Below are 22,108 nucleotides of genomic sequence, written 5' to 3' on the forward strand. Positions count from 1 at the left end.
CAGAACCACTGTCAGCCAGTGATGTCACATCCGCATGTTCATTTGAGTTGAATGACCTCACCACCAGATACGCTCTACATTGCTTACTGACTTCATTGCACTAAATTGTTGTTTGCTATGTGTTCGTTGTTTTTGGTTTGGATTGTGCTTGTGATATATATATATATATATATATATATATATATACTGTTCAAAAGTTTGGGGTCAGTAAGATTTAAAAAATACTTTTTTATTCAGCAAGGATGCATTAAATTGATCAAATGTGGCATTAATAATGAAACAATTTTTTTGCCCGCACAGCTGATTTCAAAAGTACATTTCTTGAGCATCAAATCAGCATATTAGAATGATTTCTGAAGGGTCATGTGACACTGAAGACTGGAGTAATGATGCAGAAATTTCAGCTTTGCCATCACAGGAATTTATTACACTTTCAAATATATATTTAAATAGAAAACAGTCATTTTTAATTCTGATAACACTTCACAATATTTACTATTAGCTTAGGAGACTTTTCAATTCCAAAAACATCAACAAAAAAATCTCACTGACCCCCAAACCTTTAAGCGGTATTGTAGATTTTGCCTTGCAAATGAAACTGTTAGCATGTACATTAAACTGAACTTGCTGAGTCATTTGAAAATTGCAGTCGAAGGACAGCTAAACTGTTCTGGATGGACATGTTTCAACTGGTAATGAGTCTTGCTACTTTTCTTTGGTGTGATTAGAAAGGAATTTGTTACTTTTAAAGTTTACCTAAACTAATTGTCAGTTTAAGATAACACTTTAGTTTAGGGTCTGATTCTCATTATTAACTAGTTGCTTATAAGCATGCAGATTACTAGGATTTATTATTAATGCCTTATTCTGCATGATCATATTCTACATCCCTTAATCTTACCCAATACCTAAACTTAACTAGTAATTAGCAGTAATTAGGAGTTTATTGAGGCAAAAGTCATAGTTAATAGTTAGTTAACAATGAGAATTGGACCCTAATCTAAAGTGTGACCCAGTTAAGTTATTGCTTAAAAAACATTTTATACTTGAAATGTATTATGCAGATATGGCGATTAAATGTGTCTGGCCATTCACCCAACACTGTAGTCCACATGAAGTATAATGGCAGGATCTCTCAGATGCCCCCTAGTGGTCATTGTGTATAGTACACGACTGAGCTGCAGGGTGTGTTTAGTCTTGTCCTGCTTCCAATCAGACCCCTCCCTTCAAGACAGTCTTACCTTCTGCACGGGATATGCCCAAAATGCCTGTTACTCAAACGCCTCTAAAAGATAAATATTCCTTCCTGTTTCTCTGTCAGAACAAGGCTAATTTCAGTTGAATTGTTCCTAGGATGGGTCATTTCTTTATATACAAGCTCCTTAAAGACTCGCCAACAAAAAGCATTTGAACATTTTACCCTTATTACCCAGGGGCAAAAAAGTTCCTTTAAAACCCCATAATGGGACATGATGTCACCTTATACAGGACAAGTTGCCACAATGGGAACCTGGGGCCTCATTTCTAAAGATGTGCGTGTAATCATCCTAAGTGTGAATAAAAGACAATTTCCTAAATGATTCATAGATGATTCAATTTCCTATTAATGATTCATAAAACATCCATAGGAACAAAAAAACTTCCCAAAGGCACGCCAAGTGAATTACGGTGAGACGGAATGAAATATAAAGCTTATGTAAAAGTTATTCATTCATAATGTGCAGTTATTAATTCAAAAAAGGTTTGAAAGCAAGCTTTCCAGTTATCACACAGTTTCTGCTTAACAAATCAAGATTTGTTCCTCATTTTTAATGGACAAGATTATGCTGGCGTTATGTGCTATCGGAAATGTTCCTACTTTCCAGTTCTGAAGTTATGATTACGAGCTTGTCACATTCAAGTGCTTTGCTGTCGGAAAGAACAGGAATCACGGAGAACACCAGGTTTATTCTTGCCTGAAAATGACATTTAGTGTCCCATTCATTGACATTCACTGCACTATCAATATTTCTGGGATTTCCGTCAAATCCAGGCTATTTTCGCAGTGTATAATACATACACTGCGCTTTAAATGATTATTCATATATGTAAATATGCACTATTTTAACGGCAAGACTGTGGAATGATGTAGCCGTTCTAAAACTAGTAAAGAATTGCAGTCACAGCCGTTCTCCCCTCTACCGTGTTTAAAGTTTAAGACATGCCCAACTCGGAAACTTGGGTATCAAAATCACCCCAGAGCTTCCCAGTGGTAAATACGACTCGAGAGGGCGTTCATGTCCAATTTTTAACTAGGAAACCCATATTTACGATAATTCCGATAGCACATGTCATGAAGGCAGCATTAAATCCATGGAATTTTTGATCATGTCAGATTATATTTACATTTTATAAATGAGGCCCTTGCTGTTTGTTGATACCAAAACATGTAAAGGAGGCCATCCTAATCTCTGCATATAGGTTTCTTCTCTTACTAAACTTCTTAAACTTCTCCGCAGGTGTTCCGGCCACGCACGCCTCCGGAAGCCATTGCATTATGTTCCCGGCTGCTGGAGTACACACCAACCGCTCGACTGACCCCACTAGAGGCCTGCGCTCATTCCTTCTTCGATGAACTGCGGGATCCAAACGTCAAGCTTCCTAACGGGCGCGAGAAACCGTCCTTATTCAACTTCACAACTCAAGGTAAGGCGGTATTTTGCATTTGCTTTTATGAAGAAAAGTTCTGTCAGAAGCAAGACAAGCCATTTGTTGATGATAGTGTTCAAATCAGTTTTTCTTTTCTCTTCACTCAGAGCTGTCCAGTAACCCATCCCTGGCCTCTATCCTAATTCCCGCTCATGCACGTAACCAGGCAGGAGCTTCTACTCCCACCAACACCTCTACCACTTCAGGTCAGTTCTTGTTTTAGACACCTTTGTGCTCATCTGTCATCCCTTATTATTTGTATATAGCCTACTCTATGATAAAATGTCCAATTTTGTCGAGTGTGTGTGTAACGGATGCCAGCTAGTAAGAGCTGTGCAAGTAAACCTCACTCCCCTGGCCTCAAGAGTCGCACTAGCAAGTGACGCTATAGACTGCTGTCCTTAGTGTCCTTGTTAGCACGCCTGCCTCCCAAGCTGGAGACGCCGATTCTAATCCCGCTCAAAGCGGGTCGAGTAGGACTGGTTACATTTGGTGCCGTGACCCGGATGGGAGTGAGGTGTGTGAGTAAAACTCACTTCTCCAGGCCTCAAGAGGCGCACTTGCGACTGACGCTAGAGAGTGTGATCTTAAGCGTCCTTGTTATGGCGCCCACATCCCAGACGCCGGTTCGAATCCCGCTCAAAGTGGGTTGAGTAGGACTGGTTAAATGTGCTTGTACCATGACTGGTTTAGGTCTTTTTTCTTACCTTACTAGATGTGTGCATCATGTTTTAGGTCAAATTCCATTCAATGGATCATCAGCAACACTGATTCATTCAGGAACGAAACACCCACCTTTTTGCTGCAGCTTTGTTTGGGAGTATTTCCATTGGCAAAATAGAGCAAAAACAGACAATATTGACAATTTTGTGTCTAAAATGTAACTCACAATATTAACTTCTTGTTTGTATAAAATCAATATCACATTTGCGATCGTACTGATGTTTGGGGAAAACGGCACTCTTACTCATGTGATACTGCTTAACTATATCATATAGAAATAGAAGACAAAAACTCATACAGGGGCCTTTTAGCCCTCATATATTGAATTTTGCAGGCATACTAACTATTCTAATAGGCAACATCATGAATAAGTGGACTCTCAAGGCATGTTTTTGTTTGGTTATTGCATAGTAAGTGACGTACACGATAATGTCAGCTTCCACGTTGTTAAAATAACAATTACAATCGCACACTCCTAGTTTTACCGCATCATGTTTGGACCACATGATTTAGATTTTATGGACGTTTTACAAATAGTAATAAGTGGTGAAGTTGTTTTATTTATTTATTTATTTCACTTGGAATTCTTTTAATGTGACTTTTTATTATGACATCAAGACATAAAATACAATATATACTAATAAAAATGAAAATATGTTCTCTTTGTGTGCAGATGCCAATAGTGATCGCAGTCAGACCACAACTGCAGCCTCTGCCTCCGCCTCCAACACCTCAACCTGAGAGCCCCAGCCAATCAGAACTGACCCTGCCTCCAGGGCCACGCCCACCCCACTGCTCACCAGCTTATTGGGCAGGATTTGAGTCATGTAACCACCACTCTTATTCAGACTGCAAGAGCCAACCTTCATTTACGTCTTTTTTTTAACGAAGTTCAGAAAGAGTTCAAAATGATACTTGGAAAAGCCTTGTCGGGTGTAATTCACGAGAGCGACAGAGACAGAGAAATCAGTGAGGATACGGTTGGGAGGGGGAGGGGGGGGGGGTTAAACCATAAAACCATAAAACCTGGTCTGTGACCAGCCGGAACTTTTTTTTTTTTTTTCTCAGAGGACAATCTTGTTATATAAGCAATCCGGTAGCCAGATCCATCCACTTCCGTTTCCATTTGGACTCCCCTTCTCTCACCTGGACTGTCTCTAGCTACACGTTCGGTCCCTTTCTACTTTTCTGGGTCTCTTATAGCGCATGGCTACCCAATATATATATATATATATATATATGTATATATGTATGTATTGGGTGAAAATGATGCAGTATTCAAAACTAAAGGAAATATCGTATCTAATTGTATCCTAAACAACCCACAAAGCACTAAAGAAGAGGTATAAATGTAAAAACCGCATGTTCCAACCACAAAGCTAACAGAGAAATTCTCTGTTGCAGATTATCCTGGACTTTTAAGTCTGCTGAATGTTTTATTTTGTTTTATAAAATGGGCGGTCTAAGGGGAAGGGCAGACATTTTGATTGACAAGTGAGACGTGCGTCTCCATCTCTGTGTTCTTGTATGATATATACATACACAGTTTATATATTACTTTGCATTATGTAAAATAAATATATATATATAGTTATATATAGATCTATATCTAGCATCATCGGTCCAGAATCCATCACGGATTGTCAGGGCAGTGGCGAATTTTGCCGCTGGCCAAAATAATACAGTATGTTTATGACTAAGAACTTGGGACACATTTTGCTGGAGCTCCTTTCTTGCAAGCGTTTCGCTCTTCTGTTCGCCTGGTAGAATTACAATCACCTTCTGTCCTGATTTCCTCCCGTTATTTATTGTCGCGTGTGGGTCAGTGTTGTAACGCTCAGATTAATTGTTCGTATTCACACTGCGAGTTACAGCTAAACGTAAAGAATAGATGAAGACAACTCATCGACGTGACGCAGACTTCACAGACGACTCTCGTAATGTTAAACTGAAGTGGCTGCGTCGGTTCAACCACTAACGTCTCGACATACTTTCAACCTGCTTACAGAAAAATGTACTTTTTCTTTATCCAGAATGTCTTAATACGCAAAGTATAGCAGTACATGAAAATGGCAGACATGTATATACAGTACAGAAATGTTGCTCCTCACCAAATTCTGGCTTTTACACTTTTATTTGACTTTTATTTTTGTATAATTTGTAAGCATGTGTGAGTGAATGTGTACATGCGTGTGTTCTGCTATGTACATATAAAATGCTGACCTGAGAACTGTTAATGAGCGGAAACAAAGACGAGGGATTAAATGAAAAAAGGATCAAAGAAAACAAAAAGATTAAAAACAGATTTTAAAGATCAGGGTAAGAATGACCTGTTTGTTGGATACTGTAGACAAGGAGCTTTCTCCAGCCATATAGTTCAATCTTATCTGTACAGTAGGTGCCAGCTATATTATTGTAACTATATCTAGTAATGTATAGTGTATCTATAGTTTGGAGTGCCTTTGCTTCCATACACTTCCTGTCCCTAGGCCACACCCCCTTTCTGTCTACACTCAAGGCAGGCCACACCCCTTCCTGTGACCCTCTGCAGGTGCTGTTGATTGGTCAAGTCAGAATGACTGACAGCCGACTTCATTTTCTGTCACAAACCACACTCTATGGTATTTCTGTCATGTTTTTTCCTTATTTTTTGCTTTGGATTCACTCACTTATTGGCACAAAGATGTTTTTGTGTGTGGAGGAAGTCACGTTCCTGTGGAGCCAATCACAATGTACGTTCTTACACTCGTTCCACTACCAAAGCGAACCAACTACGAGCGTGTTGTGACGTAACTGCGACACATCCCAGGGGCAATAATGATTTCTTTGGTGTTTTTGCTCGTTGGCCAGCTGACAGTACGCAGTAGAGATGTCCCGTAGCACCCGCCGGACCCTCATCCCCGCACCCTCAATGTAAAGCTTTGCTTGTAAGATACGCGTTCATAGATGTGTTGCTTTCCACAAATGGTGTGACCACTTCTCGTGACTAAAGTTAGAGTAAAAATGTAAAGACACAAGGGTTAAAAACAATTACCAAAATACAAAAAAAGACAAAAAAAAAAATGTTTTAAGGACTGCGGGCTACAGACTATCGCATTAAATACACTTATTGGGAAAAAAAAAAGTTGTCTTGGTTTAAAATGAAAAAGAAAAAAAGCAACCTGTATAACATTAATATTACTTGAATGCCTCTGTTTGTGACTGAAATTTTTATTTTATTTGAAATATATTCTTTTTCTGTGAAGGTATGCTAAATGTCTCCTCTCCTTGTAAATATGTCCGTTTTGGTCCTTGGTGTGACTTGGATTCAGAGACTAGTTACCTGGTACTGTAATTTGCATTAAATAAAGAGTAGGATAGCTTGGAAATGACCCTGCATTTGCCATGTGTCTTTCTTTTCGCAGCCCAAAATGTTAAAGTTCAATTAAATGTTTCTTTTTTTTTTTTTTTTTGCTTTGTGTTTTAATGTGATTCCGGTAAGTGCCTGGGTTCAAATTAAACGTATACGGTAATTTGAATGCATTTTAAGTTGCTTTAGCTAAAAGCATCTGCCAAATGCATAAAAATATTAATGAAAAAAAAAAAGTGCACACTGCCATTTTGAGTTTGTAAGGTTTATTTATTTATCTTAATTAATACTTTTATTCAGCATTATGGTAGATGCATTTAATGTACAAAAAAAAAATCTATTTAAAAAATAAATGCTGTTTTAAATGTAATCAAATAATCCTGAAAAAAATGTACCATGGTTTCCACAAAAATAATAAGCAAAAATAAATGCAGTCTTGGTGAGCATATGACACTTCTTTCAAAAACATTTTTAAAAAAACACACACGTTCTCATACAATTTTGCATTTATTTTCCTGAGAGGGTCATATGTCTCACATTGAAAAATAACCACTGTAAAGAGAGAAAAACCTGAGTGTACTGTGTAGTAATTATTCATGTTATGACAAGTTTCCTTATCATTTTGCAGGCAGGATGAAATAATTGCTTAATCTACACAAAATGGCAACATGAAGGCATTTTCAAAAGAGTTTGAGCTTTACATAGATACCGGATACCTGAATCCTCTGCTTTTATTTGTAGCAAATATGTGAAAGACCCCGTTCCAAAAACACTGAACACCTAGATTGGAACCCGAAACATCTGCTCTACATTGTCATGTGTCACATCCACATATAACACTCGCTCACAATCTACACATTGATTGTCATTGCTAAGTGTTTAAGTGACAGAACCAAGTGTTTAGTTAAAGAACCAAAAAAAGTTCCAAATGACCTCTAAATGCTATTCTGATGTGATGTCTGTTCGCTAAAATCTGAACGTACTAAGTGAAAAAGTTTACTCTAAAACTTTCAAAAAGACAATGACTTCTCAAGAAAGTGTCATCAAATTTCAGAGATTCTTCAAAATTGTAGACATTCACATGTTTTGCAAAACACAGCAAGTTTTGTTTCTTATATTCACAACAGAGATTATATATATATATATATATATATATATATATATATATTGATAACCAGTCACACATCACAGAGTGAATCTCACGAAACCTAAAGAACATTATCCAGGTCCAGAAATTTCACTTCAAAATCAAAGATATTTTTGGACAGATATTTTGCATTAAAAACAATCTCATTACCATAATACAATAATAAAAAATCTTTATTTACTGTAATGAAAGTCCTAAAAATGTTTTATTTATTTTTAATTTTGGAGAGTAAAATATGACCTGACCATGTTCTTTATGAGATTCATAACTCCATAAGTACACTTACATTCTTTGTCTTGTCAAATATAGCTACTAAAATATTTTTTTATTTATATATATATAACCTGAACACCATTAGAAGCGATTAACATACCACTGTTTTAGATTTAAACACAAACAATAAATAAAAAGATTTGTCAAGACATACGGCAGACAATTTACACAGTATGCATCATAGTATCATATCTTCGTTTTTATAATTTGTGGTCTCTGATGCAATAACATAATATTATATAATAATAATCTCTTACAGCATCTTACCTGGCAAAGCTTATGAGGTAACACTTTTCCATAAGGTCCCATTTAATGTTTGTTAAAGTTAGTTAATAAAATACAACACTTACTAAATAATACAATCCGATACAACTTTTGGTTTTTATAATGTGTTAGTAAATGTTGAAATTAATATGCTTTCGAAGTATTAATAAATGCTTTTGGCAGTTAGTTCATGTTAACTAATGGAACCTTACTATAAAGTGTTACCCTTCATGACAAAAGGGGAAAATTTAAGTCGAATTTACAAATCTTGGTTACACTTCATTTTAAGGTGTCGTTATTACAGTGTAATTATACATATAAGTACTGAGGAATATTAAGAACATGTACTTACTATAGGGTTAGGTTTAGGGATAGTTGCATTTAATTATACATCATTTACTGCAGTAAGTACATGTAACGTGTAACAAACACTAAAATAAAGTATTACCAAATATTACATTTACACGACAACGATGTACTAAAAACAGAAACGGTTTTCCTTGCGTTTTTCACGTACAGACGACAACGTTGTCAAAACGATCCCGGTTCACATGGATGTGCGAAAACAACTACAAACGCTGTATTATTCATGTCAGGCCAGTAGTTGGCGACGTCACTTTGTAACAAAACACTACGCACCTAGACTGAACACTTAATACGCATGACGTCACCGTTTTCGCAAAATCTCGTTTTTGTACTTTATACAGAGACAATAACGGTTTCGCTTTTTAAAACCTGTTTTCACTGTTGTCGTGTAAATGAACGGCCAAAACGCGTTACAAGTTTTACGTTTTTAGTTTAGTTTTTAAATCGGTGTTGTGTAAACGGCCTCTTAATCTAACCCCCCATTTCAAGCTTCATTCATGCAGTAAATGTAAGAGATAAAACAGTGATGTGCCATCCTACATCTGCGTATGAACCACAGAAATTGTTCTTTCGCGAAAAGATTCCGAAAACAGACTGCTAAACACGGATAAATACAATTACATTAAGTAACAATTTCACGATTACCGTGTGCTGCTGTTCAGTAGTTCATCACCAGTAGTCACCGCCCTCGTCCTTGCAAGTTTTGACTAGTCTTTTAACCTTTAGTGTCCTAGCAGCCGTCTTTACTTATTATTTCCAACAAAAGCGGAGACACTTCAGGCTGAATGTCCTGGATTTTCAGCACCTGTTTTGTGTACTCTTCGTTCATACTCCTCATCTCGGTCAGGCACGCCATGATCTTCGGGTACAGCAGACTAGCAGGAGGAGAAGGTTAAGACTGAAATTGTAATCAAAGGAAAAAACGTTTTCCTAATGAGACGGAAAGAAAGCATGCTTACTGCTTATCTGGCTCGGCCCTCTTTGCCTCGATGTAGGTCTTCAGGGTGAGAGCTAGCGTTTCCTGGTTACGGTCGACCACATTGTGATGCGTCACACCAGGTCGATCTGTGGACGAACACACACGTGAGAGGTTAAAGGGATATAAAAAAAAAAAAAAAAAATTTAAGTGGAAGTCAATGGGGACCAGTAACTGTTTGGTTACCAACGTTCAGCAGAACAAAGAAACTCATACAGGTTTGGAACAACTTGAGGGTGAGTAAATGATGACAGAACTTTCATTTTTGAGTGATCTATCCCTTTAAACAGCGGCTCATGTGTGTTTGTGTATGTTGAGCTTAATCTGAGGTACCTGGTGAGAAGAGCGAGATGGCCTGCATCAGCACATACTCCTCTTCATGCAAGTGCAGCTTGCGCAATGTGTAATGGAAATTCATCATAGGGTCCAGCAGATGCTGCTGAAAACCAGCTGTCCGGTGGAGGAAATAAAGAAAGAATAAAGTGTAAAGCGACAAATTGATGCATGATGTATTCTTGTAAACTGCAAATGCGATACATGCTCACCTAAGATTAATTTACTTTTTACTGACATTTCAATTTTAAGAGGAAAACGTTTTTAAGAGGACAAGCATACTGCAAGTTTTGTTATTGTTTACTAAAATTACAACTTTTAAAAATCGAAACATTAATTGAAATAAAGATAAAATAAAATACAAATATAAATAATAGATGAGAAACGTACGCTTAATAAACGTAATATTAGAAATGTTGACTTGGCAACTAACTGAAAATGAACGAACTAAAATTACTAAACCTGAAATAAAAATAAATGAAAGCTAAATAGAAATATTAAAGGGAATATTGCAGGTTAGAGGACCCAACGAGTCAATGTATAGAAAAATAATGTAGGAACTAGATTTTCTTTAAAATATACTTATAAATACGCTACAGAAGCTTCTAGAGTCGTTTTTGTGAGAAAATTTTACTTCCGCGTGACCGCGTCTGAAAATGGGCGTGGCGGGCGCGACGTAACGGGCGGGAGAGCGGTCGATTCAAACAACAGGAAAACAATGGATCGCAATGACATTTCGGACGCTGAGGAAGTAGCCTACTCAGTACTCACTCGTATGACGGACCACCACAGCCGTACAATTATGAGCCTGCTATGCTGCCAAGAGAGCAGGACAGGCCAGGACTAATGTCAGACAGCTAGGGTTGCCAACTGTTCCGTATAATACGGAATCGTTCCGTATTTGACACATAAAAGGCTTGTTCCGTATTGAACTGATACGGAACGCACTTTGTTCCGTATTTTTGAGAATCAATTCAGTGCAAATCCAAGACAGACGCATAGCTTCTAATATATATGTCAGACAGACTATGATGAATGAACGAAGACCCGCTGCTATAATGGTAAATTCGGGGACTTGGCGCCACCTTGACGGGCTCTGACGTGTAATGACGTAGAGTTGGCTCATTGGTCGCACGTCAGAGGCGCCCGCGCCATTGGATGTGCAGTTGCCGCAGCGCAGCCTGAGCGAGCCAGACGCTCAATGTGCAAGCTGTGCAAATGCATTTTACAGGCTTCAGTAAATCGAGTAAAATGTGTTTCCGAAGACATTTGTAGGCTATGATAAGAAAAACTACTAAAAATTTTTTTTTTTTTTTTTTTGCACCGGAAACAACATTCTAGAAGTCTAATTCTATTGAATAAGTTCGCACAAGGCTACAGAAAACTGTTGTGTTTATTTTTCTTCAAATGCAGTCTAAGCCGATGAGTTTCGAATGTTATATGTTGCATTTGTTTAAGTTAAAAATAAAACGTATTATAATCTAAACAAATACATGGTTCATTTTTGGCAAAATGATCATGATAGCCTTTATATATCTGTGTGGTTAAGTCTTGTATATTGATTAAGCCTACTTTGCTATTCTATAAATATATAGGCCTAATAAGTTGCATTATAATATGATATAAAATGTCCCTGTAAATAAATAAATACAAAATGAAAAACAAATATAAAAAAACCTACAGGTTTTGGATTCAGGATAATGTCTAGACTAGAGAATAAAACTGTGATAGTTGCTGTAGTTGTATTCATACAATTTTTATTTAATTAGATTCAATGAGTCTTAACAAATAAATTAATACAATTAAGAGTAAGAATAGCTATAGGCAAAAATAAAAAAAATTAACCATTACTCTAAATCATTTCAAAATTATGCATTTATGCAAACATCCAAGACATTTCAACATTTAAGAGAGTCTGTGTACTGTACACGTTTACATTTTATAACATTAAGATCAAAACCAGCAATTTATTTTTAATCCCACTCCCATCTATTTGGTTGGATGCAAAAAAAATTATTTGCAAGACCTGGCAGGTCCTTGAGATAGACACAGGTTGAATGTATGTCTGTGCATTTGATTAGTTCAACTGAGTCTATCCCTCTTTCTTTTAAAATGCTTGTTGCTGTTATCCCTGATTCTCTGTCTTTGCTGATGTCATTACTTGTTGTTTTCATAACATCAATGAAGGCATGACCCTCTCCTTGCGCATTACCTACATCAATAAATGATCGTATTAATGCTACAGACCCATGTTTGGTTTGAACTGCATGGTTGATTCTTTTAAATAAAGATTTTGCTCCTTTTGAATGAATTCGCTTGCCATTAACCACAGCCCTAGAATAAAAACTGAAAGCTTTATGTGCACTAAAACCTGACTCTTGAAGGAGATAAGACTCTCTTGGGGTTGGCTGTCGTACAGGTGGGCATCCAAGAAACATCACGTTAGAACTACCAATACACTTTGTCACAATCTTGGTGCCTCCCAACATTTTTTCAACAAAGCTTTTGCTGTGCTGTGTTTGTTCATCATTGAATACAGCAGCAATGAGTCGTGGAACATGCTGGTAAAGGTTAAACATGTTAACAATTTGCTCTGCTACAGCTTGTGTGCCATGAAAGAGTTTCTGAAGGTGTCCATTCTGGGACTCATATAAGAATGCACTGTGACTCCATAAAAGACCCCAATTTTTTACAGATGCTGCTGCATTTACAAGTATGTGGACATTATAAGACACATGACACTTTCCATATAGAGACTCAAAACGGCCCACAAATGATTTTAAAAGGCCATCAGCTTTGTCAATGTCATGGGGGATAATTGAATCTTGAAGGAGAATGTATGTGGCCTCTACTAGAAGTAGTAAATGGTCAAGATATTTTCTCGGTAAAATACCGAACAAACAGGGAAGGCTGTAAAATAAGAGAAAGTGTCTGTATTCCGAAGCTTTCCAATATTTACGCAAAGAAATTGAACGGGGTGGTCTTGTTATACTTGCAGGTGGTTTAATGGCAAGTAACCTTCTTTCAATTTGCTCGATTTCTCTTCCAATGTACCAAGGCTCTGTATGGTATTTGGAGTCAAACCATAGGGTAGTCAGCTGGCGACAAACACCAAGTAATATGCCATGCATGTAATCATATCCAAATCCAGTAACCATGTTAAAAAACATCAGCAGCATTAGAGGAGATGGACCTTTTACACCATTTATGCATGTTTCCGAATCCACAGCTTGCTGAGCATCTTTATTGTGTTTTTTGTGTGATCTTAGCTCTGGCTCCGTTGACTGCAAAGGATACACCCTTGTAAACCCATTACCCTTTTCTACAACCTCACCCTTTTGATAACACCAGTTACAACCATGCTCTCCATTAAATTGCTTGACATTCTGTACAGCACAACGAGCCACTGAATCACAAATGCAAAGCAAACTGTAAACATGGACTACTGATTTTTCACCTTTCCACTGACAAGGTAACCCTTGGTTTTCAAGACTTCGCAATTCATTAACAAATGATTGCAGAAACAAGTTCATTTCTGGCTTTCTTGGCCCAAACCACAAACCGCCAAGAATGACATGCTTTGCCCTCAGATTAGGGGGGAGCTCGTTGATTGTAACTTTGTAAAAAGTGTAAAAAGTTTTTGTAAAAAGATTGTAAAAAGTGGCCAGATATGAAAAGGAGAAGATTTGAAAATTGGAACACCATCAACATTCCATGACACTGAAATATTCGCCAAATCTGGGTCATTTAGTGCATCAATAGATTTGTACATAGTGCCATCAAATATGTCTTCAACGTTTTGTGAGTTGCGCTTTGTCCTTGACCATTTGTAATTCAAAGACTGACAAAAATCTGTATTCTGAAATTTACCTCTTAATTGATCTGCAATAGATAACTTTATAAAGACAGAGCCAGATTTGATTAGGTTTTCCATGTCCCCTGGGGCACCATTGCATGAAGCACAGTGGGTGGGGATTTCATTACCAAAGAAATATTGGCAGGATGGGCAAATATACTGGACTTCAAAAGTGTCACACTGAAAGGATTTCATGAACTTGTATAAGCTATCTGGAACGCCATTGGTTGAATCAGGACAGTGGAGATTGATAAGATCTAACAAGTCACTCAAAGCCACTTTGGATGTCGTATGCCTGAGGCTGTAGGCAAGTATAGACAGGAGAGATTCTTTATTAGTGATTTTGGCATTTGGATATATCTTTTCCTCACTGGCACACCACTCCTCTCTTTCTTCTGTGCTTCCCTCACAAACTGCACTGTGGTTTCTGACAATCTAGAAAGTAAATATTGCACTTATTACAAGCTGACACAAAGGAGAAAAAAGTGTGAGGCTATAGACTATATATTCTAAACTTTATTCTCACATGAGTCTGTGGAAAGTTCTCATAAGCTGTGCTAAAAACATCATCCTCGTCATCAGCAGAAAAGCTTTCCTGTCAGAAATTGTGCATTTATTACACATTAAAACAAAAGATATGAACACAGATATTTACAAATGTATGCAAAAAACATTGGATAAAAAGAAAAGATCAGAAATTCTTCTCACATCAGCATCACTGACGATCTCATTCTCATCATCAGTAGAAACGTTTACCTGTGAGACATGTACAGCTATTGGACCACTAGTTTTATGCATGTACTATACTTTTACATTTTTATATGTACTGGCTGAAAAAGGAACAAAGAATTGCCAACCTTATGACAATAAAGAAGCGCAATTCTAAAGAAGATTAACTTTGAAAAAAAAAAAAAACTATTCTCACATGAGCATCAGGGGAGTTCCTGTTAGATTTGCTGATATTGTCACCACTGTCATCATTGGAAATGTTTTCCTATAAGTATGAAATTATAAACATACAGGAGCTAGTTAGACATGGCTTCTTGACTACAACAAATGGCCATGAATTTATCACTGAAAATGTTTTTAGGCCAACATCAAAACCTGAATTACTTCAACTATATCAGGAATAAGCCATGTCTTGTATGATCTTCTCTTTTTTGCGCCTGAAGAAGAAGAAAGAGCAGAATTCTTGCTTATTTGATTAATGTCAATATGTAATTGTACAATAAGAAAACAATTGCCTAAATTACAGTTATTTGCATATTATTCTGAATCTGAATGCAGCAACCTATTATATTTTGTGTCCATCGCCTTTTTGTAGCTGCTGGAACAGGTGCCTCTTCATTTAAGTACACTTTATACTCCATTTGTATCCTTCAAAAAGAAACAAGTTAGTGTTATTTCTTTGTAAATATAATAAAGAATATATTTTTTTGCATTATCCGAATAGCTTAAACCAAATTGTAATATGAGAACATTTTCTAAAAATGACTACAATAACGAATCTGGGTATTTATAAAATTGAATTAGGAACATAGGATTAATATATATATATATATATATATATATATACTTAGAAGGCTATTTTTTTTAAAGAAAATAAAAGTTTTGTCGCGAAAGACTTGTGTTTTAAGGAATCTGTTGAATAAGAGTCTTTCACACTGAAAAAGACGCTCGTGTAATTTACATAAAGAACCGGTAAATGAATCTTTCTAGAGATTCGATTCACTGAGGTGACGTGTTTCATTGACGCCCTACTCGCTACACGTAGCCGATTCACGTCATTCAACTGTCACTTTGTCTTGTGAAGGTAAGTCCGCCTTTTTTATTATAATAATTGTATCGTTATAATGCTTTAAATTACTGTTCTGTTATACATTTCTAAATGAATGTGTATTTGTAACACTAAAACATATGAAAATGTTTTTTTTTTCTTTTCTTTTTTCTTTTTTTGCTGCCGGCACATTAGGCTTATAATAATAACGTTATACCGCCTATATCAACATTTTCTTTAATAAATGACTATAAAAAATGAGCTTTATCTATTGTTAACAAAACACATTACTTTGTTTTGTATTTCATCGCTAATAATTGATATTATTGTACCTTTTGGTTACCTTAGAATAGAAGTAAATGATCTGCACCGGACGAGACCGTGAGAGTCGCTGGCTGGTTGCCGTTAAAGATAACATTGTTGTCATGGATACAGTCAGCTGAAGGCAACAGATGAATGTGAATGATGAGACTTTAGAGTTTTGTACACCTTTGGATTTATATAGGCCTATATTTTATTAATGTATAAATGTATTTATGTTCAATTGTATGTAAGTAAATATGTATGCATGTAATTATTTATTTAGAAAATGAACAAAACATGGGTTCTGGTGGAATGGAGGGAGGAGCCTCCCACCAATGATATTGGCCCTAAAAAGGACATACTAAAAAAAAAGTTTGAACCTGGAGATGTTGTGGATGTGATTTATGAAGAGGAAAGTTCCCCAGCCACAGTTATAGATATTGATGGTAAAAGTTCAGCAAACAAGACTCAGTCATGATATAGAAGATATGTATTTCCTACTTGAGTATTTTTGTCCCTTTAGAGAGCAAAGAAACCCTCAGGAGGAGGATGTTCAGGCTAGAGGGGAAAAGAAAAAGTCAGCCATGTTTGCAAAATGATGCAAAAAGAGTGGCAAAGAAAAAAAAAACTTACACTCCAACTCAGTCCCCTTCTCACTCATCATCTGATCAAGAGCCTCTGGTCAAACATCAAGTAATACATCTTTTATTTTTCATTATGCTTTTTTAAATCACAAATATTAAGATACTTGTCATGATTCTGCCATCATGTTATTGATTATTCTTAGTCTTGTGGCAGGATCATGACAGAACCAATGTTTTGTGTACAAGCGCATGGCCAATTGTTTGGCCATGTGCTTGTGTTGTCTCGTCTTGTAACCCCGCCCCCTTGTTATCCGTGTTTAGTCATGATTGCCTTGTCAGCGTCACCTGTTCCCCTCGTTAGTTTCTTGGTATTTTATCCCCTTGTGTTTGCTGTCTTGTGTCGGTTCATTGCCTAACGTTTGCTGAATGTTGTCGAATCATTTCTTACCCGTGAGTACTTAGTGTAGAGTCTTGTCTTTGTGAACGTTTATTTGAAGTATTGTCAGTTTATTGTACAGTCATTGTCTAGTCTAGTCTGCCATCCATTCCTTGTCCTAGTCGTGTTTTGCCCCCTCGTGGGTTTTGTTTTCCTGTTTTGTTCCAATAAACCCCCTGTTCGTTGCACTCTGTCTGTTTTGGGTTCATCTCCTTTCATCCACGTAACAATACTAATATGGTGTGTCCATCTTTAGGTCATCCGCAGAAAGGATAGTATTTTAATGCAGGAAATAAACAACATGGACCGTGAAGCTGGAGAGCCTTCAAGCCGAGAAACTCGACTTGAGAAAGAAATTCTCAAATTAAAAAAAGAAAATGAAAATCTAAGAGCACTTAATATATCTCTGCAACAAGGTATTTTTTATTTTCTTCAAATATCTGTATTTCTGTCTATCCATCTATATATCAATTTATCTGTCAGTGTGGTAGTCTGTTAGTAATCTTTTTTCTTTTTTTTTAAAAGAAATTCTTCCAATGCTCAAGTGCATGAAACAGGACACTCTTACTGTTAATCAGCAACCACAACATAGTTCAAGCCAGAAGAATCCCCCTGAAAAGGTGAATAAAAATATATTTGTTTGTTTATATAGCCTATATTCACGTAAAGTGTTGTGCAGAAGTCGTAGAAGCCATGTTAATTTCTTCATGTATCATTTAACTTTGGTAACTTAATACAAACTTGATTACCCCCTTGTCTATAAAACAGCTGGCAAACTATATCACTTTTTTGTAGAAGAATCTAACAAGCCTCACACTTTTGCATAGTATGTAGTCAACGTTACATGCTTTTAGATATAGTGTCCCTAACTTTTTTTCTTGACTGACACATGGGCTAGGAATTAGTACAACTGTCCTGACAAGTTGTGGTCGGGGTGGCACATCATGTTCTGCCATGGTGAAAGATCTGGCGGTGGCAATGTTTGGGAGAGACACGTTGGCCACACATGGGCTGTCTGGAAGAGCTGGCAATGCTAACAAAGACGCTATAGCAAAGCCAGCTCTTGACCAGGACAAAGTTGTGCTGATCCTAGGTAAGTAAAATGTCCTTTTTTTTCTTTATGCAAACATGATGTTGCAGTTACAGTGCAAAATTGTAATCATATGTTATCACATATGATAAGTAGAATTGCATTTACAGACACAGTACAGAAAAAAATTCCGGATGTTCCAAAAAAGTTCATCAGGGCAGCACTAAGAGAGAAGTTGAGCACAAGTTACGAGTAAGGTAATAATTTGTCATACACACCACACACACACACTCATGCTCTCTATTACACACACACACACACACACGCTCATGCTCTCTCTCACACACACACACAGCTGTGTTTTTGTGATATATGAGGACATTCCATAGGCGTAATGACTTTTATACTGGACAAACTGTATATTCTATCCCCCTACACTGCCCCTATCCCTAAACCTGCCCATCACAGGAGTCATGCTGCATTTTTACATTTAAAAAAAAACATTGTTTTTTATGTTTTTTAAGCTATTTGAAATATGAGGACTCATGCAATGTCCTCATATATCACGTGTAAGTTGTAATACCAGTGTAATATGCATGTCATTATACACATGTGTCCTCATATATCACAAAAACAAAAGCACTTTTTTAAACTCTTTTCCCCCCTTTTTTTCAGGAAAACAGTGTAGAGGCTTCATTTAACTGATAGAGCAACATTTGGCTGCATGCATGTGAATTGGACTCCGCTTCTCTCTGCTCTGCAGTTTCAACAAATAAAATAAATAATGTGTAATAATACATTGTTTGTTGTGAAGTTATTTCCCCTGCATTAATCCAGCAGAAGACAACTTGCAAAGTCCTGCATAATTGCATATCCTGCACAACAGTCCAACAGGAAGTTTGAAAATTATATTTTAAAACCCTGCAGGGATATAATTCCTGCAGGATATAATTCCTGCATGTTTTCCTTCATAAAATTCCTGCAGGTATTCCTACAGGAAAATGAGCTGAAAATCCTGTAGGAAATCTGCATAATATTCCTGCAGGATTCCTGTAGGTTATTTTTGTAAGGGCCGTCCCTTTTCTTGTTATGGAAACCTGTGGACTCGATGTCCTGACAGGCCGGAGTTTTTGCAACCTCCACAAACAATAATTTACCATGACGATGATAAATTAAAATATAAAAACTACCGAAAACACACTGACTCACGGCCTCTCTCACTGAACACCAGCCTACTCTGTACTGAGCCGAGGCTGAGGCTCCCTAGCGTGACGTAAAATGACGCGATTTGAAAAATAAAAAAAAAGCCGTTTTTACGAGCAGTCCAAGAAACGCTCACTTTATCTACTAAATTTGTGCCCTTATGTCGTTTTAAAACATTTTAAATCCTGCATTAACTTTTCATATGGTATTTTCATACAAGGTTATATATTAATTTAGATTTTTTTTTACCTGCAATATGCTCTTTAAAGGAAAAATAAAAACTACTAAGCACATTTTTTGTTACAAAATTGCTACAATTCAAAGGAAAACTGAAAAAATATATATAAATAAAAGCTAATTCAAAATATTTTAAAAATACTATAGTAGTATAAAAATACTTAACACTAATGAGGTTTCTCTTTTATAACACAGGAGTCCTAAGTTATATTTAATTGAAGCATTAAGCACCTGTTTTAGATATTAAATAATAATAAAAATGTGCAAAATGACAAAAATCGGTGTTGCCTCCACCGTGTTATCCTCTTTTTAAAATTCGCACCCTGTTGACTTCAATGGGGCAAGTTCTAAACCTGCTTTTAGCCTCTTAACAACCTTAATGTGTCATTACAAGTGCACAGCCATGTGCGTGGTGTTATTAAGAGTGACCACGGTCAATCTGACTGCAGTAGATGTGAAAGATATTAATAAAAATGATGTTAATATTGGTTAATTCAGCCAGCTCACATACCTGTATTTACTTCCTGTTTTCGTTCGAAGTCCACAGTAGTCGATTGTCGAGTTTGCGCGCGCGATCATTAGTTACCAATGATCACGCGCGCGATGTAATGACAAATCACACTGTGCACTTGTAATGACAAATCAAGGATGTTAAGAGGCTAAAAGCAGGTTTAGAACTTGCCCCATTGAAGTCAACAGGGTGCGAATTTTAAAAAGAGGATAACACGGTGTAGGCAACACCGATTTTTGTCATTTTTGTCTGTACTGACAGCACTCCAAATGTACAAAAAAATGAGCTCAATGTTAAAATTGACCAGAGTTCTCTAACTTATTTAGTACTTTAGTACAGAGGATTTACAAAAAATATGTCCATTTGATCTCTATTTAATCTCGTTGCAGGCTATAGACTTTATGCGCCAGAGAAACAAGGGCGCAGCCATCTTTAGAATATTTGAACTTCCGTTTTTGCGTCGCTCTGTATATCTCTATGGCATTGCTGTCCAGGAGTAATTAGCTTTTGAAGTGGATTTACTTAATGTAAAGTTAACGAGAGTTATCATGAGGATTGTAATGTTTAAAGCAGATGTCTTAACAAATGTCAGTCGACCGGGAAGATTTTAAAACGAGCCGTTCATTCATAAATACGCAAGGTCGCTGTGAAAATACAGACCGGAAGACAAAAGACAACGAGCGCAGCGCTGAAAAGGGGCGGGGCTACATAAGGTGACATGAGAGACTTGAGAGGCATTTTGTTTGTGATTTTTCCTCTCACGTCTACTACATGGTAAAAAGCAGTCGTGTCTATTTGGTTTGAAGCAATGCAAGGGTTCATTAAATGGATGTGCTGTTGTGACAGACAGCTGTAAGAATTTGGTTGTCAGGGTGATGACATAGTAGGACATTCAATTCAGAATTAATTGTAAGGCTTTCATAGCGGCCTATTAAGGACTGTTGAAATGGAAAGCAATTAGTAGCTTGAGAAGTGGCATTTCATTACATTTTGACTATGGAAACTTCACAGCCTTGAGAAGCAAATATAAAGAGAAAATCAAGGATGGATTGGACCTTTTAATTATGCCACCATGGGCCCTCGTTATGCCACATACAGTACGAGTCCTTATGAAAAGGCCACATTGATGTTAAAGAAAGAAAATAGATGCTTTTGTTGACTAAGTACATGCATACACAATATTAAAGCTGCTGTAGGTAACTTTTGTAAAAAAGTATTTTTTACATATTTGTTACAACTGTCATTATGTCCTGACATTAGAATATGAGACAGATAATCTGTGGAAAAAAATCAAGCTCCTCTGGCTCGTCCCAGTGGTCCTACTGCCATTTGCAGAAATATACGCTCCTGGTCAGAAACAACCAATCAGAGCCAGGAGGAATGTCTTAGCAGTGTCAATCACGCTCGTGTACGCGCTGATCACACCCCTCTCTTGCACAGCGCGAGCCGTCGTTCAAACTCAAGATTGCCGGCGTGCCGCAGCTGTGCTAATGGCGGAGAAACAACCTAAACGGCCAATTTCTCGAGTGACACCTGCTCATAAAACAAAGGTGGGTAAAAGGTAAAAGGCTGACGACGATAAACAAGCGAAAAAGAAAGAATTACACAGAGCCCATTGACTCGGTGTCAAAACTCTAGCCGCATAACATGTAGATCAAATGTCACGCACTGTGCAAAGCAACAATTGAAACCTGCTAATTCGCTGGCTTGTCATGTTGCTGAATGTACTAACAAAACGTATCTAGCATAAGGCCTACATATCGCTAGAATAATTACTTACATACTGTTACGTTAGTTACTGTTATATTATCTTACTAGCTATTTATAACTTATAGAAAGGGTGCAACGTTATAAAGTTACATGTTTTGCAAAATACGTAATGATTTGAGGACCAAGTTTGTAGTCAAAGTATGGGCAGGCCTTAGTCAATGTAAAGCATATTTGTTGATGTTTCATCCCTACTAGTGAATGTGCCATAACTGTTTATCCGCTGGCGTCACAACCAATGTGAGTTATAACTTTTAATAAAAAATAATAATAATATTAACAATT

General features: G+C 36.9%; 2 protein-coding genes and 1 long non-coding RNA gene across 4 annotated transcripts in view; 2 read left to right on the forward strand and 1 right to left on the reverse strand.

Moving 5' to 3' along the window:
- The window catches only part of gsk3ba (glycogen synthase kinase 3 beta, genome duplicate a), a 68,363-nt gene extending 63,687 nt beyond the window's left edge, over positions 1 to 4,676 (forward strand). The window contains exons 9-11 of one of the 2 annotated variants that reach the window (XM_056240928.1): positions 2,499 to 2,685; positions 2,796 to 2,894; positions 4,085 to 4,676. In XM_056240928.1, coding sequence (XP_056096903.1) covers positions 2,499 to 2,685; positions 2,796 to 2,894; positions 4,085 to 4,152 — 354 coding nt within the window. In that variant the 3' untranslated portion in view covers positions 4,153 to 4,676. The remainder of the gene's footprint in view (positions 1 to 2,498; positions 2,686 to 2,795; positions 2,895 to 4,084) is intronic. The other variant, XM_056240937.1, reaches the window with a different exon arrangement.
- Positions 4,677 to 9,432: 4,756 nt separating this feature from the next.
- The window catches only part of nr1i2 (nuclear receptor subfamily 1, group I, member 2), a 44,409-nt gene continuing 31,733 nt past the window's right edge, over positions 9,433 to 22,108 (reverse strand). Inside the window, exons 7-9 of the mRNA XM_056240949.1 lie at positions 10,120 to 10,236; positions 9,770 to 9,875; positions 9,433 to 9,685 (exon numbers count right to left, since the gene is read on the reverse strand). Of these exons, the coding sequence (XP_056096924.1) occupies positions 9,541 to 9,685; positions 9,770 to 9,875; positions 10,120 to 10,236 (368 nt within the window). The 3' untranslated portion in view covers positions 9,433 to 9,540. The remainder of the gene's footprint in view (positions 9,686 to 9,769; positions 9,876 to 10,119; positions 10,237 to 22,108) is intronic.
- On the forward strand, positions 16,383 to 17,642 carry LOC130076057 (uncharacterized). Its single transcript, XR_008805595.1, has 4 exons — positions 16,383 to 16,501; positions 16,579 to 16,748; positions 17,332 to 17,491; positions 17,601 to 17,642. It is a non-coding gene; the product is annotated as an uncharacterized LOC130076057 (long non-coding RNA).

Source organism: Rhinichthys klamathensis, unplaced genomic scaffold, assembly GCF_029890125.1.
Source record: "Rhinichthys klamathensis goyatoka isolate OS25496 unplaced genomic scaffold, OSU_Roscu_1.1 h1tg000021l_1, whole genome shotgun sequence".
Classification (NCBI taxonomy): domain Eukaryota; kingdom Metazoa; phylum Chordata; class Actinopteri; order Cypriniformes; family Leuciscidae; genus Rhinichthys; species Rhinichthys klamathensis.